The sequence below is a fragment of the Balaenoptera borealis genome, assembly GCF_965194805.1.
Source record: "Balaenoptera borealis genome assembly, chromosome: 2".
In the NCBI taxonomy this organism is placed as follows: Eukaryota; Metazoa; Chordata; class Mammalia; order Artiodactyla; family Balaenopteridae; genus Balaenoptera; species Balaenoptera borealis.
In genome coordinates, this window is record NC_138867.1 from 97,077,641 (window position 1) to 97,100,519 (window position 22,879).

At 45.0% G+C, this 22,879-nt stretch overlaps 1 protein-coding gene and 1 long non-coding RNA gene across 2 annotated transcripts in view; one reads left to right on the plus strand and one right to left on the minus strand.

Moving 5' to 3' along the window:
- Positions 1 to 15,836, plus strand: part of COMMD10 (COMM domain containing 10) — a 267,062-nt gene extending 251,226 nt beyond the window's left edge. Inside the window, exon 7 of the mRNA XM_082378465.1 lies at positions 15,660 to 15,836. Coding sequence (XP_082234591.1) covers positions 15,660 to 15,698 — 39 coding nt within the window. The 3' untranslated portion in view covers positions 15,699 to 15,836. The remainder of the gene's footprint in view (positions 1 to 15,659) is intronic.
- LOC309622584 overlaps positions 1 to 22,879 on the minus strand; it is a 1,043,817-nt gene that overhangs the window by 228,177 nt on the left and 792,761 nt on the right. The window lies entirely within an intron of this gene.

Here is a 22,879-nt window from a genome sequence, read left to right on the forward strand (position 1 = left end):
GCCCTCCTTGCTTCTGAGGGGCACCATCTGTGTCCTTCGCACAGCTCCCTCCAAGCAATGACTGTCAGGCTGAGGGCAAATCTCTTTGCAAAGACAGGAAACTGAGACACCAGTAAAACACCCATCCAGCAGAGCAGACAGGAATCCTACTCAAAGCCAGAGCTCAAAAAATATTAGCCTGGATTTAAAAAATAAAAACAGAATGAATTACAAACCAGGTCTCTTGTTGGTAATGGCATAATTAGCATGTTATTGGGTGTCTATTGCATGCAATATGGTGTGTGGGGTCCCAGGGGACAGATGGAGACTGTGAGGCCTCTCCCGGCAGAGGGGATGGGTTCCAGAATCAAGGGGAAAAATCACGCTGGACACGTCAGGATACATTTTTGGCTTTGCTGACCTAAGGAGTCAAATATTCTCATATATGTCATGGTCACATTTTATGCAGCGGATGCTTTTATGAAGATCTTGCGTAATTCAAGACAACTTTTCCCATAGCAGCAAATGTAAAGTCAGGGGGACGTGTTCCAGGAGAGCAGAAATCTGTAATTACTATGTTGTCCTTTTGCTTTAAAGCTGCTCTTTCTCCCAACATTATCTTTAATATCTGGCGGAGCCTTTTCCCACATTAACAGCATGTCAGAGCGTGTGGATGGGTTTCATACTGGCATTTTACCACATCTAAATTCTCTTGCCAAGATTTTGATTTGGGGGCCCCTTTTATCAGCCTTAGCACCAGCATCCCCATTCAGGGGTCTTTTAGGTGATTCTGCTATAATAGATTTTTAAAAGACAATAAATTATATCAATAGCGATTAATATTAGCAAAATAGTCACCAAGATACTAACAAACTCTTTGATATATATAAACAATAAGAAGGTTCACAGATTACAGATCCTGAAAGAGGATGGCAGGCATCTCTATGGCCACGCATGTGGGAAAAATACAAACTGTTTCCAAGGACCCCTGCTGGTCTTGAAATTATGCAGTTCTTGATGGATTTTTTTTTTTGGAGGATTCATATTAATTCCAATTTTGTGTATAACATGAGACTGTCGAGTCCATACTACTTTATATCACCTGGTTTGGATTTGCCATGATTATGCTGTGATAACTAACGGGGATCCCGCTCCCTTGCGCCTGATAACTTAGGCTGAAAATCGTGTAGGCAGAGGGGTGGGCCTGAGCAGCTGTGAGGGGAGGTGGGGTACAGGGGAGGCTGGACCTGGGCGACAGCTGGTAGCGATGAATGGGAAGTGAGTTTTCCACCCTAAGTGTGTTGCCCTGCCAATTGGTCACCTCTGCCAGCAAGGAAATGAAAGCTCATTAACTGCCTCTTCTACCCCCACTGGAAAACACCCTGGGGGATACTCTGGGTGTGTAGATTACCTGACTAGCTCTCGGGTAGTGGTTCTCAAACTGGGGTCCCTGATTAGCAACATCAGCACCACCTGGGGGTCTTGTCACAGCGCAGATTCTGATCCAGGACCGCTGCAGGGGCCTGGCCTCCTACATTCCTAACAAGCTCCCAGGGGACGCAGGGGATGCTGGTCCAGGGACCACCTTCTGAGTCGCAGGGCTGTTGGGTTCTTTTAGGGCCCATCAGTTCCCTTCCCTCATACCTCTTCACCACTTGCAAGTGCCTAAAATCCACCTTGATTATACAACTAGAGAAAAGGTTAAATACAGCTGAAGTGACAGTATCAGTGACGAATTCTTCCACAGGACGAAATGACTAATGTGCCTTTTGATGGTGGAGAGAGGATGAGGGCCCTGACTTTGACCCGGGAGAAAGGACAGAAACAGGAGTCTGGGGAAGCCAGAATCACTTTGCAGACTTGACTGTTCTGCACAGGGCAAGCCAAGGGAGTCCTGGCAGCCACCGTCTCTCGGTGTGACTCTGGCTCCATGCTGCTATGGCTATTTATTACGTCTGACTTCACAAAAAGGGGCTTTGTTTAGGGGGTGAGCTAACTGAGGCATCAAGGTATATGATATAGACCTTGCTGTCCAGGAGTGCAATGTGATTTTCAACTGTTTCCAGAACAAGACTTAAGCAACCCAACTCTGCACAAAACCCACCATGATTAGTTTTCACTTTCTAAGCACCTTCTCATTCTCGACTGAGAAGTGGACAATCCTGAAAGAGCATGTGTTCTTCTCCAAAAGCCACAGGCCCCTTACATGTTAGAATATATCCAGCCTTTGGGGGAAATGACATGACAACTAATTTTCAAGTAAAATTCATCTTCACAAAGAACAGCAGGCAATACACAATAACCGTGCATGGGATGCCTGAGATTTATTTTTCTTCTTAAAACATGCCTTTTACTGTGGTTTTAATGATGTGCATACAATAAAAACATTCATTTTAGAAGGCGCAAGAGTCTCTGAACTGTTTCTATTGTGCATTGTATTGGTAAGGATAGAATAAGCTCATTATTCACATACAGTCAGGAGAGCGGGAAGTGATTAAACCTTTTGATAAGAAGATAAATGATAGGAAATCCATCTGAAAGCCTGCACTGCCCCGAGTCAGAGTTTCCACTCTGAGCCGGCACAAAGCCTGCCTTCTGTGCCAGGCGTCCGGGTATCTTCCTCCTTCCTGCCGTTGTCACACTTTGGCTGTGACCCTCTTAGAGACCCACCCCCGGGGCAGTAGACTTTCCTGAAAGTAGGACCCGGAGGCCTGGTTGGGCCCCTGCTTCTGCGCTCCTATCATACTCATTACCCTTGAAACCATTTATTGTTCAGTGTGTCCTTCCCTGATGCTTGATGCTTCCAGATGTTGGAGACTGGGTCTCACGTGCACAGCCTGGCACACGTGGGCACTTGGGAATATTTGTTAGATGGATGGATGTATAGGTGGACAGATGGATGGGCGGACAGATGGAAGTTTATCAAGCTTTAAAGTGGTCTTCATTGAGCGCTTGGCCCTAGGCCAGACTTTTGTACGAATTGGTAATTGACAGACCATGCGTATGTCACTTGCCCCTCCAAGGGGCAGGCTTCTCCTTGGGGAAATCAAGGGAAGCCCATCTTTTCAGGAATTTTGTGTGCACACAGTGATTTCTTTAAAATGCACTGAAAATTATATCCACTGATCCCCACACTCTGAAACAACACAAACCACCTTCAGTTTGTCTGCTTCAGGTACCGTAACTCCCATTCAGGGCCTTGAAGGCACTCAGGGTGTATGACCCTCCAGCTCCCAGCTACCTCCCATTTCAACTCAGGTTGTGGCAGAGCAGGGTCTGGACTTCCAGTCCCAAGCTGAATATCCAGGAAGCAGGGAGTCACTGAGAGATTATGGAAACACCACTCCATTGCCCACCTTCCTCCCATTTCCGTGCTTCTGTGCTTCAGGTAAAGCAGAGCATGATTAGAATTAGTGACTGGCCGACCACCAGCAAGAGTCCACTCATTTCATTGAAACTTCTGAACTTCTGTGTAGCAAGGATAAGGATTTAAAAAAATCTAGGTGACATTACTCTGAAAAAAAGAAAAGCTTCCTTTTCTTATGTACAGGTAAATACAAACAAAAGAAAACCCCCCAGACTTCACATTAGACATCCTATGTATGCTCTTGATCTTGTCTGACAAATTAACAACTTTGTCACTTCCACAAGCCATATTCAGCTCTTCACTTTTGGAATTAATTGTGATAGGCTGACAGAACTCCAGAGAGCACTGAAGAATACATTTGGCTCTATTACCAGCTTACTGTAAATTTTGTCTCACTCATGTGAAAGCAACAGCACTTGGTAATCCTGAATCAGGAGTTTATCAAATTAGAGCTTTCTCTAGTGTCAGAGTAAATTAGAGCACAAATTATTTTCTTGAACATACTAATAAAATGAGGCCAATGGTCTCATTTGCCGTCTTGTATATGAAATGATATTGTTTACATGGGTTGATTTTTAACAGGTCTTTTACTCAGGAGTGCAGGATAAATTGACCCCAAATTTACCTGTTAAGACTGGTTAATAAAATATAAAAAGAGGAACACATCAATGAAATTTCTTTGGGCCTACAAAAATCTCTGGTTTAGGAATCAAAACATGTAAGTTCTAATGCCTGCTTTGCCATTTACTTACTGGCTCTCTGTCCAGAGTGGACAACTGTTGTTTTTGCCTGCCCATCACCCATGTCCTTGTCTTCAAGTAACAGCAGCTCTTTCTCACTCACACATCATGTTTTCCCTGGGACTGATCCCATATCCCAGCCCCAAGGAATGTGCAAGGCCAGAACATTCAGACTCATGGTGATTAGTTCAGCATTGGGCATGCAATTTAAACCAGGTCAATGAAATTCAAGCTGTGACTTTTACTAGAACTACTCATTTTTGCTGGGATTGCCCAGTTGATAGACTACAATGCTAGAGCTTCTGGTAAACATTTTTGCTCACAGGAAAGCAAATGCATTGCCAAGAAATGGAGAAACATACATTTGGGATAACGTTAATTGAGCACCTGGATACAGCCTTACCTGCACAAATAATGCCTGGAGTTTTCAGATACAAGAGCTAATAAACGTTCCGTGTATTTGCCTTTTTCTCCTGCCTCCCTCCCTCCCTTCCATTCTCCCTTCCTTCTTTTCTTCCTTCCTTCCTTCCTTCCTTCCTTCCTTTCCGGCTTGGTTTTTGTCATTTGCAACCAAAAGAACAGTGACTTTAGCAAATGCCTTAACCTCTCTGGGCTTTAGTATACAATTGATACAATTAAATGAAATGAGATTCCTTTTATCTAAGAGTATTTGTGACACAAATATACACTGTAGAGACAGTGAAGCACTTTTGGAAATGTGTTTATTCTGGGACACCAACTAAACATTCAGGGACTGGAAAGAGGCAATGCATCTCCAAACCTTTCTAAGCTCTGGCTCCAGGGAGCAGTGGCTTCATTGTGTCACTGGCCATCTCATCTGACCTGCTGGGCTGGTGAGTGGACTGACTGCTCTCCCCAAGTCAGACCTGTCCAGAGGGTGATAACTTAATCCTTGCTAGTGCACGACAATCCCTGAAGCGTATGTAACTGGCACATTGACTGACCCAAACTCTGTGGGGTGTAGGTAGAGAACAATTTTACTCTTTCTCATTGTTGACTCTTGAGATCCATTCTGTGGACCAGTTTTTACCCATCCATAATAAAAATTCTTGGGAATTCCCTGGCGGCCCAGTGGTTAGGAATCTGCACTTTCACTGCCATGGCCCTGAGTTCAATCCCTGGTTGGGGAGCTAAGATCCCGCAAGCCATGCAGTGCGGTCAAAAAAAAAAAAAAAAATTCTTCCGGTCGCTTTAACTTTTAAGAATAATTTCAGTTCCATAGTTAAAATACCCAGTCTGCTGTAATAATCAAAACCTCAAACTTAATTCAAAACGGAAAACTCTGTCCTCCCAGCTTAGGTTTGAACAGTGGGAGAGGGATAATGGTTGGTTGGATTCTTTGCTGTTCCCCCCATCCTCCTCCTCCTCTTCACTTCCCCAGGCTGCTTCGGCTTCCTCCAGGGCTTGGAGAGGGTGAGGGAGGAGAGGTGGGCGTAGCAAACTCATATTTGGCCGGCATCGCCGTAACCCATGTTGTTGCCTCCTGCTTGGACAGGTTCCCAGCAGGGCCCATTCTGTTGGGTTTCGTGGGGGACATTCTTGGGAGCCTTCAACTGCAATGGGCCTCACCTTTTCTCCTTCAGCCCCTGCAGTCCACTGGCCCTGTTGGGTCCCATTTCCCTCCAGGTGGCGCATATGGACCGGGTCTAAGATTTTGCTAAGCCAGGTCCCTTCCTGGGGTCCCACATCTAATCCTGGGGAGATGGCCGTTGTAGATGTGCAATCAGCCCTCAGTATACTTCTCTGCTCTGCCACCAGGCTGCTTCAGCAAGCCTCTGCCTGTGGACTTCTTGAGAAGTGAGTCAGACCCAGCCTCTGTCCCCTACGTACTCCAGGAGACATAGGTCAGACTCTCCAAGTGATTCTTTTGAAGCCCATGTCAGCTGAATAGAAAAGAGGGAAGCCTCATCCCTCCTCACGACCCCAGTGTAGGACGGAGCACCTGCAGACTCAGAGCACGCTCTCACCTCTCTCCAAAGAAGGTCTGGCAGCTTCCTTCACTTCAGCCCTATCAAATCCTCCAGGCAGATGACGGCTAGTGGACAAATTTTCGCAATGGCCTCATAATGGTCGAGCACCCCACTTTAGATTGGGGCTTCCTTGGCTCTTAGTGTTCACTGGTACCTCTCTGCCTCTGGGGCCTTAATCAAAACTGAGACATGAAGAGTCCCATATTAACATCCTGTCCATGACTTGGGGTCTGTGTCAGAATTTTCTGGTTCCAGTTCTAAGTGTAAGTGGAATCTCCTTGGTAGAGGGATCTCCCATCCCATCCTTGGGCTCTTCCCCCAAATCATCTCTCTGTCCAAGAACCAATAGGATCTGGGCCACAGTGGTCCCAGGAGTGAAAGGAACTTACCTTTGCACAGGAGTGTTCATTCAGATGCCTTGACACTTTGGTCATTTGGAGGGATTTCAATCCTACCTGATGAGACTTCCAACCACTCTTACCAGTAATTTGCATCATTATTTAGATTCTAACATAAATTATTGGTCTGAACATCTTTGTGAGTTAGACTCCTAAAAGGAGACCAGAGAGGTTAAGTAGCTCACCCAAGGTCACGCAGCAGAGCCGTGGCAAAATCTCGGAGTGTGACCCCCAGCCCGTTACTCTGGCCTCTAGACCTTGCAAGCTCCTTCCTAAACTCATTATCATCTGTTAAAATCCCTTCTCCCGTTTTGCACACAGCCACCGAGATGTCTGCAGATTCATTTTAAACAGAATGCAAACATTTCCAGAATTCATTTCCATTTCCATTTCCAGCTCTGAGGAGGTGTTAACTTCGGAGTACTTCACTGATCATTTTTCCTCTAGCAGCAATAATTGTTTTGAAGAACTTGACACACATTTCACCAGGGCTCAGTGCTACCAGGCGGGCAGGGAGCAGTGAGGAACTGAATTCCAAGAGCTAAATTTGCATTCTGCGGCATCCAGAGAGTGAGCCGAACACCCCACTCCCATTAACAATAATGAGCGGTGTGTGTTAAGCTCTTCCTCGTTGCCAGAAATACATATCATCCTCTGGGGCTCTGTTCTGATCCTTGGCCCTTCTGTGCTTCCAGCCACCCCAGCATTTGCTCGGTAATTTATAAAAGATGTGTGTTGCACCTGGGTGCCTCAGAAAATTTTAAATAATTTAAAAGCATTCCACACCAGCCTTAAATTAAAGCTCCCCAAATCCCTTGCCAGATGAGTATAATTAAACGCAGACCCACACAGGTGAGTCTTTTAATACATTTCAGGGATCAGGAGGCCTGGGCTGGGTGTGAGGCAGGAGCAATTCCAGAGACTGGAAGGGGAGCATGATCATCCTGCAGGCACCGTGGCATGCTGAGGGCAGATCCCAGTCTTTAACAAAGCTTGGGAGCGCGCCGTTATTCCAAGACACTCTGCCTGCTTAACAGACATCATCTTATTCATCTGACTCCACCCATCAGGGAGAATGGCTTTTGCTTCCCATTCAACACCCTGGCCAGCAAGGTCCCAGGATGGCCTGACCCCAGGCTTCTCAGCAGAGCAGGAAGGTGAATGACTGACTCAAGAGTTTCTCCCAGTGCTGGGGTCACTTGCTCAATGGCGGTGGGTAGGTTCATGTGCAAAGTGCTTGAGGTTGGGAGCTGAATAATCTGCTACAACAATAACAACAACACTTCCCAGTTTACCTTAGATTTTATTTTCTACAACAGTTATTTTTAAACCCAAGTCTCTGGAACCTTGGGTACCGTGAAAAGCACCACTTTGGGAATTAAAGGGACCCCAGTTTGAGTCTTGGCTCTTACTACCCACTAGTGAGTGACCTCCAATAAGTTACATCACCTCTCAGCTTATGCTATAAAAATTTTATAATGATTCACTCATTAGTGTATAGCCTAGGCTACTGTGAAGCAATCATATCGATTACACTAGGCTACCATAAAGCAAACGTATTGCTGCTTCTTTGTTATCAGTGCATGAACTGTTGTATCTGTAACTATGTTACATTTGTAAGGGGCAGGGGGATAACAGTGTCCACTCTGCCATGGCTGCCTTAACAGACAGACGTGGACACTCTTTTATGCTTCCAGGGTTGCCCTACCTCCGCGGTGCAAGCTGGGTAAATTCACATGATGCTGAATCCCTGGCACTTTATCCCAGGCTGGTAAATCATCTCAGTCTTTCCCTTGTTTCCAAATCTAAAAGCAAGCGTGCTCCATAAGCTCCTAGGTAAATACACCCTTATGCTCCATTCTGGATGGGATTCTAGAGAAACAGAATCACTCAATTAAGACAATAAAGAAAAAGCTGAGCTTAGGACCTGAACAATCCAGATAATGGCTTTACCTATGTACTTGGTGGGACTGGAGGCCCTGACTGGGATTGTCCCTTAGAATTGCACAGTCCAATGTGTGTGTGTATGTCTCTATGTGTATATATAATATATATATATACACATATATACTCTCATTAAACATTTTTATATCGCTTACATGTTGAAATGGTAATATTTTGGATTTATTGGGTTAGATAAAATATTTATTAAAATTAATTTTACTGGCTTCTTTTTAATTTTTTTAATATGGCTACTAGATAATTAAAAATTACATATGTGTTTTATATTATATCTATACTGCCCTGGAGGTATCTTTTGTTTCCATTGCAAGAGGTAGATACATAGCAGGATCAGCTCAAACAAGGGATTTTATTATCTGGATCCATGTGTAATTGTTCAGAAACCTCAGAACCCAAACCCCAGGGTGGGTTTCGCTCAGGTGACTGGATCTGGGAGGTATTCCTGAGTCCACAGTAGCTCAAAGGCCTCCAGCAACAGGGTTAGAAACGATCTTCGATCTATGTGGTTCACCAACTCTTGTTCCTGCGTCTTCTCTTTCCTTGCATGACCAATGGGTAGCCTCTCTCCAGATTTCCTGTTTATATTCCTGAGAGAGAGGGGATCATACTGGCCCAGCTAATGTCATGCTTTTCCTTCAGCTCTCTTTGTCAATCCCAACAGCATCCAATTGTTGTTTGGATTCTGGACAAAGCCCAGAAAGAAGCTCAAATGAGGTGTACACAGAGTAAGAGGAAATCACGCCACTGGGGAGAGAGGGCCCTTGTTATGGGCTGAGTTTCGTTCTCCCCAAGTTCATACATTGAAATCATAACCCCCAGGACCCCTGAATGTGACTGTATTTGGAGACAGGGTCTTTGAAGAGGTTATTAAGATAAAATGAGGTCATGAGGTGGGCCCTAATTCAAAATGACTAGTGGCCTTATAAAAAGATTAGGATGCAGACTTACAGAGTGGGAAGACCATGTGAAGACACAGGGGAAGATGGCCATTTACAAGTGAAAGCGAGAGGCCTCAGAAGAAACCAACCCTGCTGACGTCTTGATCTCAGACTTCTAACCTCCAGAATCATGAGGAAATAAGTTTCTGTTGTTTAACACCTCACCTGCAGTACGTTTTAATGGCAGCCCTAGCAAGCTAACACAGCCCTCAAAGATGAACTTCCCCCAGGCTCAATTTTTCTGTCTGCTCAGCCTGCCTGCGCTGCAGACTTGGGACGGATGAAGGCAGCCAACAAGATTTCCCAACAAGAAGTCAGACCATCCAGGTGTTCACTTCTCCCTGAAACTGTAGGGGGAGGCACAGACCATGGGGGGAGCCCTCCCCTCACCCCTGCTGCGGTGGCACTTCAGCCAGCCGCGCCTTTCTGCTCCGTTAGCTCCTGGAGGACGAGGTCGGCTTTCCACACCTGCTGTTGACTGTCTTTCCCTCCTGAGTTGGCAGCGGAAATACAAGGACTTGCCCTGGCTTTTCAGCAGCTGTGAGGCAACCATTTTTGCTTTGAAAGTCACAAACCTGGGAGCTACCAGAATTACTACCCCTTGGGTGGAACAGGCCCCGAAAGAGCAGGTGGCAGGACACCAAGTGCCAGGAGAAAGCTTAGTTGTCATCTGAGGCCTTGAAACTTTTAAAGTGACTCAGCAAAGCTGTGTACCCAAAACTTTATCAACTATGCATCAAAAAGAAGTCATTTAAATGCACAAAGTACTAATTGAATATTACTTTAATTCATGGCAATATGGAGTCATTATGAACCCCACTCCATCCCCTTTCAGAATGCAGAGGCTCACAGAATGGACTGCCTTTGAGATGCCTTGCCATTGGGGAAAAATGCCCAGAGTGTATTAATGTGAGGCAGTGGAGAGATGCCTCTTTAGTTCATTTCTGTACCTGCCTTTGCCTGTCCTCCGGTGACTGCAGAAATGTGCATGCCACAAACCCCATTCCTCCTCTCTGCTGAGTTTTTGGGTCCAAGAAAGGGAAAGCTGTTTGGCTTCTGACAGTATGCGATGCCCCTCACCAGCAACGGCCTCTGAAGGGCACACCTGGACCTGGGACACGTGTGGATGTAGCCCAGCGCCGCCCTCCAGAAAGACTCCACCTTCACCTCCAGAACCTATTGCTTTGCATTGTCTTGGAATGTTCCTTATAGAAATCACTTGCCAGGTGTCTTGTTATATTGAAAGAAAACGGTTTAATGAGAAATCAGAGTGATAGTAATTTAGTTTTTAACAAGGGAGAGTTGAGATGCTTACAGATGAGATTCACTTACAGTGGTTATCTCCAAGGGGTGACGTCAGGAACGTTTCAATTTTCTGCTCCATTTTTTGGTAGCAGCATTTCATTCGTTTTCTAATAGTAATAAAAGAGACAAAGCATATAAATGTCTCCTTTTTCTGGTTGAATCAGATGCCCTGCTTCATGGCTGTGACAGACCATCGAACCAAACTGCACGGAGTCTTGGATGGCATCCACGCTGTGTGGCCCGCCAACAGTCAAGCCCATCACTTGGAGTGGGATTGCCAAACGGGCCTGAGTGTGGGAGAGAGCGTCCGGAAGAGGGAACATCCAAAACGTAGCCTCTGGCAAAGGAGAGGCCCTGGGCAGAGCCGGCTGTGAAGCACAGCCTTGGCGGCCTGTCTTCGCCCAGCGTTCTCTGCCCTTGCCTGACCTGTCTCCTCCGTGAGGTCTGCTCCCCAAAGCCAGGTGGTGTGAAAGGAGCTGGTTTCCCTGAGACCGCAGCAAAGCTTTCCTGTCTTGAGGCCTAGAGGCGCAGGGGTGAGAGAGTAGAACTGCAGCTTTCTGCCTGCAAAATCCACATCTAAGAGTCCCGCCAGCCCCCTCCTGGCAGCAAACTCTTCTTCCCCCTGCGGGCTTCGCATTGGAAAGAGCGAAGGCGAGGAACTAGGGAATGAACAGTCAGTATTTGTCAACTGTGAGCCAACTGCTCTACGTGAAATAATCCATCTGAACTGTCACAAGGACCCGGAGAGATTGGGGTGGTAATCTACTTTTTAAAATGAGGAAACTGGGGCTAAAGATCTAAGAAATGACTCATCTAGCATCATGTAGCCCATAAGAGAGACAGTCAAGATTTGACTCCAGGTTTTCTGACTCTGAAATCCAGGATCATGGCTTTACTTCTGGTTCATCCTGCAGGGTTAACAACTAGTTCTAAGACTCCGAGTCTATTTTTTTTTTTCTTAAAATTTACTTCTATGGGCTGAGAGGCTCTTTTGCCTGGCTTTGTGATATGCGTAGATATAGAGATGCAGATATATGGTTCATAGAGTATATTGTCCTGCAAGACAACAGGAAGGTGACCACACTAGGCTAGAAAATTGCAGATAAAACAGGTTGTGTGGCTTTGCCATCCTTCCTCTCGTGCACACGGACCTCCCCGAGCATGGAGAGTGTCATGTCCCCTGCCCGGCGCCCCGCTCCTCCTCTCCCACTACTGCGCCCAACACTGCTCTCCTCTTTAAGTAGAAGCTAGAAAAGTGTTGAACCAAAGTCAAAATAAAGTTGTGAGCGGATGAAACTTTTATTATGTGCCCCAGCGTGAAGTCTGCCTGTGAAGTGTGTATTAGAATCACCTAACCACCGGGGCACGTTTAATCATGTAACTCATTGTTCTTTCAGCATAGTTGAGAGGTCCTTGTAAGTCCAGCTTCTTGTTCACTGTTTTTACATAGCCAAATGTGACATTTCTGGGCTCAGCGGGGGGTGGGTGAGAGTTGAAGGCAAGGAAAACAAAACAAAATACTTTGAAGAAACGTGGCCCAGAGAAGCAGACCCCTTTGAAGACATTAGAGCGAGAACCAAGGGCAGAGTTTCCTAAATGTCCTTCCTTTCTCTGCCACCTTTATAATTTTTGTCAAATTTTGTCAATAGATCACTGAGCTATTATTTATTTTATATTTTAGCTTGACTCACTTTGTGTTTTGGCCTCCTCTCAGGCAATCATAGCCGTGAAATTACTTACCAGTTATGTCTTTTTCTAAAGCACCCTTAAATTAGGATAATTGAAATAAAAAGTGTTTGTGTGGCATTTATAAATCATCTGAGGACCACACTTTGGTGATCAAGGTGCAAGGGGACCAAGAATGCTTTCTTCCTCTGCGCGGGGCTGTCTGTTCTTGGGGCTCTAAGAGCTGGAAGCTGCCGGCTCGGCTCCCACCCTCCCTGGTGTTGGAAAGGACAGTGACAGCACGGACAGGCCCTGAGTGACATCTGGGCAGCGCCTACCCTCTGCCATGGGGGCTGCGTTTCCTGAGAACCCAGACTAGCTTGGCTGCCGCTTTGTGAGCAGTAGTCATGCTTTCAGAACCCTAGATCAGGATACATGGTTTGGTCACGGGATAGAATATTTTTAAATGAAACAGTTCCAGAAAATATGGAGAGTGAGGTTGTTGTAGTCACAGAGCTTCCAGAGAGGGTGGTGCGGTGACTCTTCCTACCCCCCTTTGTGGGCCTGGTGCTTAGGGTGAAAGTGGACCCACCTGGAGACAGCTTGTGCCCTTTGCTGCCTCACTGGGTTTTGTGGGCTAGCTTGAAGGTAGCTGTACATTTTCTAAAACTTTAATTCCTTGTATCGTATTACTTGACACACTCAGACTCCTTCACTAGCATGCATTGCTGTGGTCCAAACTAACTGGAGAGAGAGAGAGAGAGAGAATGAGAGCAGGTGAGTTGATGTGATGCGAGAAGCATGAGGCCCAGCACTGAGATGGAAAATAATGTGGAAGCCCAGGGGTCCCCTGCCAGTGCCCTTTTCTGGCCCAGAGAAGGTGGCCAGAAGGGAAAATAAAAGCTCCCACTGGGATGGGTGTCTTTATAATATTTGAGCAGAGTGAACCGTTCGCCATGTGCTTTTCTTGCCTCAGGCATCTCAGAAAATTTTCTTTGTGTGTGTTGATTGGTTAGGACTCTTGATTGCAAGTGACAGGAGAGCCAGCTCAAATCGTCTTCAGCAAAACCAGAACGTATTGATTCATGTAGGCTGCATTGCACAGGGGTAGGACTGGCTTCAGGCATGGCTGGGCATGAACCTCAGACAGTGTCCTCAGGACTCAATTTTCTCTTCATTTTTCAGCTCTCTTTACCAAGTTGGCTTCCGTCTTTTTTTTTTAAATTGGAGTATAGTTGCTTTACACTGCTGTGTTAGTTTCTACTGTACAGCAAAGTGAATCAGCCATATGTATACATATATCCCCTCTTTTTTGGATTTCCTTCCCATTTAGGTCACCACAGAGCACTGAGTAGAGTTCCCTGTGCTATACAGTATGTTCTCATTAGTTATCTGTTTTAGACATAGTAGTGTATATATGTCAATCCCAATCTCCCAATTCACCCCCCAGCTCCTTTCCCCCTTGGTATCCATACGTTTGTTCTCTACATCTGTGTCTCTATTTCTGCTTTGCAAATAGGTTCATCTGTACCATTTTTCTAGATTCCACATATAAGTGATATTATACGATATTTGTTTTTCTCTTTCGGACTTACTTCACTCTGTATGACAGTCTCTAGGTCTATCCAAGTCTCTGCAAATGGCACTATTTCATTCCTTTTTATGGTTGAGTAATATTCCATTGTATATATGTACCACATCTTCTTTATCCATTCCTCTGTTGATGGAACTTTAGGTTGCTTCCACGACCTGGCTATTGTAAATAGTGCTGCAATGAACATTGGGGTGCATGTGTCTTTTTCAATTATGGTTTTCTCAGGGTATATGCCCAGGAGTGGGATTGCTGGGTCATATGGTAGTTCTATGTTTAGTTTTTAAAGGAACCTCCATACTGTTCTCCATAGTGGCTGTATCCATTTACATTCCCACCAACAGTGCAAGAGGGTTCCCTTTTCTCCACACCCTCTCCAGCATTTATCGTTTTTAAATTTAATTTTTGATCTTTATTGGAGTATAGTTGATTTACAATGTTGTTAGTTTCAGGTGTACAACAAAGTGATTCAGTTATACATATACATATATCCATTCTTTTTCAGATTATTTTCCCATATAGATTATTACAGAGTATTGAGTAGAGTTCCCTGTGCTATACAGTAGGTCCTTATTGATTATCTATTTTATATATAGTAGTGTGCATATATTAATCCCAACCTCCTAATTTATCTCCCGCCTTTCCCCTTTGGTAACCATAAGTTTGTTTTCTATGTCTGTGAGTCTGTTTCTGTTTTGTAAATAAGTTCGTTTGCTTCCATCTTGACTTTACACGGTCCTCACATGGCGGCAGGAGCACCAGTGCCTACACTGTCTTTGGTTCCCAGGACATATTCAGCTGCAACTCACTCCTCTGCAGCTTTTCAGCAGATCCAGGGTTGCAGGAAGGTAAAAAGCCATTTTGTACTGAGTTCAGGCTAGCTCTGAATTGCAAGGAAGAAAACCTGAAGGGCAATGGCCAGGCATTGAACTGAGTTCAGAAAGATCTCTTTGGTGGTGTATGCACCTTGATATACAAAGTAAGTTATGGATTTCCATCATGCAATTGGGACTTGGACTATTACATTTCTGCTCAGTTTATGAAATAGACATTAAAACGCTGGGGAAAATATTTTTAAAAAAACAGCAATACAGCAGCCCTCTGCAGTGATTGAGACTTTTGGAAACACTCTCTGGGCCGGGCTCACCACGGCCAAGGATGTCCTCTCACACGCAGGTGCGCAGTGAACCAGGCTCGCTCTTTGATTGGCTCCTCCCCCTGAATTATTTCCCCTTTAGACTTTCTACTTTTGTTCCCTAATGTAACTGACACCATAACCCAAAGGTATGGGCCAAATAGGAAACCAGAGGCACTTGGTTTAGAATTTCCTGAACAGAGAATACAGAATAACTCAAACTTACTGCTAGACACTGACATTTGTTTCCTTATAGAACCTTTATAATAACATCGATATCCTTCATGTATCTGTCTGGAGGAAAGGTCTCAGACAGCCTCACAGGGTCACCTTTAGCCCTGAGATGATAAACTGCAGCATCCTGTCCTGCGTTGCTCTTTCTTCATGCCCTCTCCTCCTCCAGCCTGCCTTCTCTGGTAGCTGCCTGCAGCAGCCGTCTCTTCTCCCCTGAACGTGGGCCAAAGCTGACTTGGCTGGGAGAACCATGGCTCTGCTGTCTGTTTACTTTGGAATAATACAAAATAAAGCTGACCTGACTCTCTCGGGTTTACCAAGAGTTTTCACTTTCCATGCCCTCTATCTCATTAGATTGCCGTAACACTTCCACGAGGAAGGCTGAGAATATGAGCTCTCCGCATTGTTGCTGCACCACAGCCCAGCCTAAAACACAGTGTCTGAAAACACCAATAAACTCCACAAGGGACAAGCAGACACAATCTGACGGGAAGCTGCAGGATGAACTTCCAAGACGGCTCACTCACCTGGCTGGCGAATTGGTGCTGGCCATCCAGTTGGGCTTCTCCAGGGGCTAGTTGGGTTTCCTCACAGCATGGTGGTTGGGTCCCAAGACTGAGCATCCTGAGAGACATAAAGTGAAACTTTATCTTTATCTTTTTTCTTGTCTTTTTTTTTTTTTTTAAAGACCTGGGTCTGGACACTGACATAGCAGAATTTGTGCCAGATTCTACTGGCCAAGCTGTCACAAAGCCGAGATTCCAGGGGAAGGCACAGAGACTTACACCTGTCAGTGGGAGGAGTGGCAAAGAATTTGGGGACCATGTTTTAAAATTGCCAAATGGAGATGAGGGAACTGAAGCCCCAAGAAGTCTAGTGACTTGCCTGAGATCACTTCAGTAGACACCTTCTGAGGTGCCTGTCCAATTTGTTACCACCCTCTCTGAGATTCGCTCTTTATCCATGGGGTGGCCCCTGAAGCCCTGTTCATGCTGCAAAACTAGGTGTCATAGGAGTTCCTTGGTCTGTGTGAATAGCGCCCCCTGGAGTTTTTCAGTGCCGCCATCCAGAGAGCCCCACTGTGACTGGCTCCAGGAAGTTAGAATTGGGATGCAGATAGATGGGGACTGTAATTGGCTGGGGTTTACAGAGAGAGGGCTTCGGGTCCAGAGCAGGGGACATCCTGATACATGTTCAAGATAGAGGAAGTTATTTCTTTTCTCTGGGCCTCAGCCTCCTGTAAATGAGGAGGGTGAATGATGTTAATTAATAATCTACATTCTTGTGTTTCACTACAGAATGGGAGTGTACAAACGTGGCTCCCCAAAGCACTTTCTTGTTTCCTGGTATTTTTTAACCATTTTTAAATTGAAGTATAGTTAGTTTACAATGTTGTGTTAGTTTCAGGTGTAGAGCAAAGTGATTCAGATATATATATATACATATATATGTATACATATATTTATATATGTATATATATATAATTTTTCAGATTTATTCCATTATAGGTTATTACAAGATATTGAATATAGTTCCCTGTGCTATACAGTAGGTCCTTGTTGGTTATCTATTTTATATATAGTAATGTGTATATGTTAATCCCAAACTCCTAATTTATCTCTACCCCGCCATCCCCTTTGGTAACCATAAATTTGTTTTCTAAGTCTGTGAGTCTATTTCTGTTTTGTACATAAGTTCATTTATATCATTTTTTTAGATTCCACATATAAGTGATATCATAGGATATCTGTCTTTATCTGTCTGACTTACTTCACTTAGTATGATAATCTCTAGGTCCATCCATATTGCTGCAAATGGCATAATTTCATTCTTTTTTGTGCCTGAGTAATAGTCCACTGTATATATATATATACATCACATCTTATTTATCCATTCATCTGTCGATGGACACATAGATTGCTTCCATGTCTTGGCTATTGTAAATAGTGCTGCTGTGAACATTGGGGTGCATATATCTTTTCAAATTAGAGTTTTGTCTGGGTATATGCCCAGGAGTGGGATTGCTGGATCATATGGTAGCTCCATTTTCAGTTTTTTAAGGAACCTCCATACTGTTCTCCATAGTGGTTGTACCAATTTACATTCCCACCAAACTTGTAATTTCCTGGTATTTTGATTCTCATCTTAGCATTGCTAGAAGACTGAGAATAGGGTAAGAGGTGGCTGATTTTGTGATTGATCCAACATCGTGAAGTCACAGATTCTCTGCTTCAGAGTGGAAAGGCTAAGGCTGAACTCCCAAGAGCACTGAGATGCCCCAGGCAATGGGGCAATGGAACGATCCCATGGGGCCTTTCTTACCCTACAGGTCTTCTGTGTCTACCAAAGGAGATTGTGGCTGGAGGGGAACTTATCAACCATGAGACACTTCATGACATTGTTTTTGGTACCATGGCTATATCCCAGTGGTTCTCAGTTGGGGTGAATTTGCCCCCAAGGAACAGTTGGCCATGTCTGAGACGTTTTTGGTTGTCACAAGTTGGGAGGGAGTATGCTACTGGCATCTAATGGATAGAGGCCAGGGATGCTGCTAAACATCCTTCAGTGCAGAGGACTGCCCCCTTCTTCCCCAATAAAAAAATAATCCAACCCCAAATATCTATAGTACTGAGGTGGAGAAGTTCTGCTATATCCTATTGCCCAAGGGAAGATTTGAATTTACAATCTAGATTGAATCAAAGTTTAGATTATGGCTTGAGTTTTTAACACTGGGTTTTTCTTTCTGGTTTATGGCTTTGTCATCCAGATAACAGCTGAAATCTCCCTGTATCTTGAATTAATTTCATGAAGTTAATTCAAATTCCAAGTCCATACCTCCTTGCCTAAGATTTCTTCAAACTCCCATGTATGGGCTTCTGATCATCTTCCATTACCACATGTGGTGTCTGTTCTGTCCCATGTCAGCTCATATGTGAAAACTCACCTTCTGTGTCAATTTCCATTCAAGTGTGAGTATGCACACACACACCCCATGTGCACTAGACAGTTTGTATGTGTGTGCGGTACAGTAGTGTGTGTGTGTGTGTGTGTGTGTGTGTGTTTGTGTGTCAGAGGGGACTGGGATGGAGTAGGAGATTTATAATGGGGCATTATTCCTGTTCGTAAATTTCTTACCTGCCATGCTAATGGGCCACGTGGAAACTGAAGAGCTGCATCATGTGTATGAAGAGTAGAGAATGAGCAGATGTAATAATTGGTGGCTATGAGAGAATGATATTTTAAAAATGGAATGTTCTGTGAATGAAGAAGCCAAGGGAAATATTTTTCAAACTTTTTTGACCATAACTCTCAGGAAAAAAAATCTGACACCCACCCAGCCCTGTACCCCCACAAAATATTATATATAATTCAAGCAAAAGTTTCATGAAAAAATACCCTTATTACATGCAGTGATTGTGGATATTTTCTTTTCTATTTTATTTTGTAAAAATGCTGCAGCTCACTAAGTTAACTTCATGACTCACCATTGGCTCTGACTGGCAGTTTGAAAACATGGCGAGGGTGATGCCCTAGGGTAAAAGCCTGGGCCATGGAGGTGGGTGGGTGGGGAGAAGAGTAAGGCTGCTGGAGTTGACAGAGTTGGGAACTGCAAAGCTCAGGTACTATATGATCACTCACAGCGGTATCCAAGTTCCCCAGGATGGTGGTGGGACTAGTGGATCAGGGAAGGTTGTAATACATGAGCCCAAGTCATCAGTGACTATAGAGGAATCATCAGGATGTCACTCAATGTCTAAAAGGAGGAGCGTGAGAGGGTAGGTTGGAGAAAACCTCAGAGGTAGTGTTTTTCTCTGAATGGAGGAGTATTGGTGGTTTAGAAGGGTTCTAATCGTCCTTCTAGCCCCCAGCACCCATGGCACAATATAGCTGCATTGCACAGGTGGAAAATCCTTGTTGATGGATTCATTCTTTTGACAAATATTTATTCAGCACCAACTAACTTACCACCAGATCCATACACTTCTGTGTTCTGCTTTGTTCTCCTAAGAGCGTCCTAGGGATTCACAGCTATACCTGGGGCGCTGCCTGATAACATTATCTTTTTCCTCCCATACTCACCTTCTGCATGAACACATGAGTCAAATGCAAGAAAGCGATCAGAACAGGTAAAAATCTGAACTTGTCATATGAGACTTGAAAATGGCTCCTGACCCCATTATAACATAGATGTTAGGGCAAGATTATATGACTCATACGGTCCAAGACTAACTTCAATGCCTGCAAGAGTGCTGGAATAAGCAAGCAGTGAATCTGCAGTCTGATGATGAAAGACTCAGGTCATTGGACTCCAATTATTACTTCAAACATAATGTCCCTGCTTCAGGCCCTTTGGGAGAAGCCTGTGTTTGAAAAGATCACAGTTTATTTACCCCTTTCCTGGCTCAACATCCATCTGTAGCTCTGCAAGAGTAAGATAGAGGTTGCTATCTCCAGCTCTCTATCCATTGGCAGAGTCTGGGGTCTGTTGGACCCATGTGTGAATCCGGGCTCCATTGCTCACCAGCTTTCCCATCTAGATGTCAGTTTTCCATTTATAATATAGGGTTCTTGTGCCTGAAACACACAGTACAATACCTGACACAAAATAGATCTCTAAAAATATTATTTCTTTTGCCATCCTTCCATTTATCCTCCCTCCTTATGGTAGATGGCTTATTCTCAATTCTTCACCCCTCGATGTGTACCATTTCCCGTGTTCCTTCTAGCGAGAGGCAGAATATATTTTTCTGCCCCACTGATACTGGGCTTGGCTACTTGATTTGATCTTGGGCATGTGACTTGCTTTGGCCATTGGCATATTAGCAGATATGACATAAGTGGAGGCTTGAAATGTGTTTTTATGGTTGAGCTTATTCACTTGCAACCCCACTTTTTACCATGAGAACAACAGGCCTCAAAAAGCTGCTGGGCCAGGGAGGATGGGAAACCTGTGCAGAGACCTGGACCCAGCCTGCAGCTTGAAGTCAAGCCCAGCGGAACCCAGCCTAGATCAACTGAACCCTAACTGATCTTCAGAGGGAGAAACAAGTGCTTATGGTTGTAGGTCTCTGAGTTAAGTAGCATTATTGTAGCAATAGCTAACTGATAACTACCTTACAGTTTTCACCGTCCATAATAAATGCTGCATATATTAAGTAGCAGAGAGAGTAACTTTTCTAGGGAAGCAGTAGCTCAAAGGGAATCACTGGTGCATAAAAGGGACTACAGCTTTATTCTTCTGCTAAGCCTGAAAAACATTTAGTAGGTGTCACTTGGCCAAAGCAAGTCACATGCCCAAGATCAAATCAAGTAGCCAAGCCCAGTATCAGTGGGGCTGCAACTTCCCCTCCATCTTTATTTGTGGGTAGGGGATTTCATATCAAAATGAAACTATTTGGATAATAGTTTCATATCTGGATAATAGATAATAATGCCAGGATTATTGTTTCTCTGAGACTAGACCCAAACCATTGTTAATAGAAAAAATAAGCGTATTTTGCACGAAGCTAGAGTCTACTGACTTCAGAAGAAAACTAATTCTTATTGGGTGAGGTTGTTTGCTCTTAGGTAGTCATAAGGTAACCCGAGCCATCGTGGTGGAGAAGCTAAAGTGGGTCCCTGTCATGCATGGGACAGAGCCCCCCTCTCTCCACTTTGCAGCCTGAGAAGGAAAGCAGAGGAGAAGGGGCACCGCCTCACACAAGTCCTGGAGACATCGTTCACATTCGTCTGCAGACATCGTTCACATTCGTCTGCAGACATCGTTCACATTCGTCTGCAGACTTGTCTCCCATGCGAGGGTGGAATCCAAACAGATGGGGGCAAGAAATGGGAAGGAGCAGAGCACAGAGAGGGGCTACAGGAGAAGAGGGATGGAGGCATCCTGGAGACAGAGTTGGGAGACCTTGGGGCCCCCGGAGCGGGTCGAGCATTAGTGAGCTGGTGGGCGAGTGAGGACGAGAATTCCAGATGTGCTGCACTTACCAAGCCAGGGGTCAGGCATGAGCTGTGTCTGCCTAGCACATCATTGAGATAGAGATAGAGGGGACTTGCTTTATTTTCTGATCCTCACAGGAGCACAGCATAAACTGGCAGCTGTTCTGGGTAAGAACAAAGCACCGCTTCTGTGGGACTGTCCCTGTGGGACATCCTCTGAAGGCCTAAGCTCTGAGGTTTTGTTCTCCCAGCTCCAAATGTGTATGGAGCAAGAAACAATGTTAGTTAAATAAAGCCACTTCTTCCGTCCCATCTACTGTGTCTGCTGTAGAAGACCTTCTTGAACCTTCAGTAGAATGTCCTGCTGAGTTCAGAGTGAGCTCCTTCTGAGGAGGACGGGCGTGGTGCTTCTTCCAAAGGGGAAGCACCTGTTTCCTGATCACCTGGCAGTGCCTGGCCCTTCCGCTTTGGCCTGTAATTCCTTTAGCCCAAGGGACCATCATGCGTATTTCTCTGCTTACCCAGGTCCCCCTTTAAGTAGTGAGGGACATCCCCCTGTGAGACAGAAAGAAGGTAGGGTCCTGATACACCCTGCTTACATTCTATTCTATTTCAAAAGTAAAAATTTTGTTCGGAGAACTCCTACCTCTGAGTTTTCTGGTTTTATTTCTCTTTCCTCTGTTTGTATGACACTCGGGATAGATCCAAGTTTTGTAGGGCCCAGTGCTTATACAATCTGAAGGGCCTGCTTTATGAAAAACTGTAAAAGAACAGGGTGGAACTAGGTACAGAAGTGGAGCTTTACTTAGTTTGAGACTGGAAGGGGCTGGTGTAAGTACCTGGTCCTGAAACGTGGGCTTTCTTTGCTTCATGGTAGTCTGCCTCTGACTGCAGCTGATTGAACTCCTCCCCCTTTTGTCTAGGAGGGTGGGAGCCGGGAGCCAGAGCCTCCTAAGGGGAGTGGGGGAGCGAGCTTCCTCCTGGGCTCCCTGTGGGAATGTCTTTCAGTTTGTCCTCGGCCTGCTCCGCCAGGCAGGGGTACCCTGCAAACAAGGCTGCTCTCCATGTCCTGTGGTGTCACCCTCAGGAGGGCTCCAGCAAGGGCCTAGCCAGGCTGCTGGGGCAGATTCATCCCTCTAGACCATAAAATGAGTGGGATCCTCATGCAGAGGTCTTGACACATGTCAAATGTCACCCTCAGCCCTTTGTCCCCTCGGTGGAGCCTACTGGTAGAGCAGGGAGATGCTGTGATATACCAGAAACATCTACTGGCATTTCCTATTTTCTCAAGGAGCACACCCAACCTCCCCAAAGGCCACTTTGTCTAAAACAGTCTCTTCTAAGGCTTCCTTTTCTTAAAATGTCCACCGCTGACCATTCTTTCAGGTAAGAAATGTATTCGGGCTTTTTGCCCTGCAAACAAATCTAAGGGAGAATAAAAAAGCCAAGGCGTGGGCAGACTTTACTGGGTAATTATTCAGGTCTCAGAAAGGACAAGAAAGGAACCAGGGCAGGTGTGGAGCTCTAGATAGCCAGAATCAGTGCATAGCTTTTGGAGCCCTACTTTTGGAGCCCTACTTTTGGATCAATTTTTTCCAGCTGTTGGGTTATTCTTTTGTCACTTCTCTCAAGGAGAG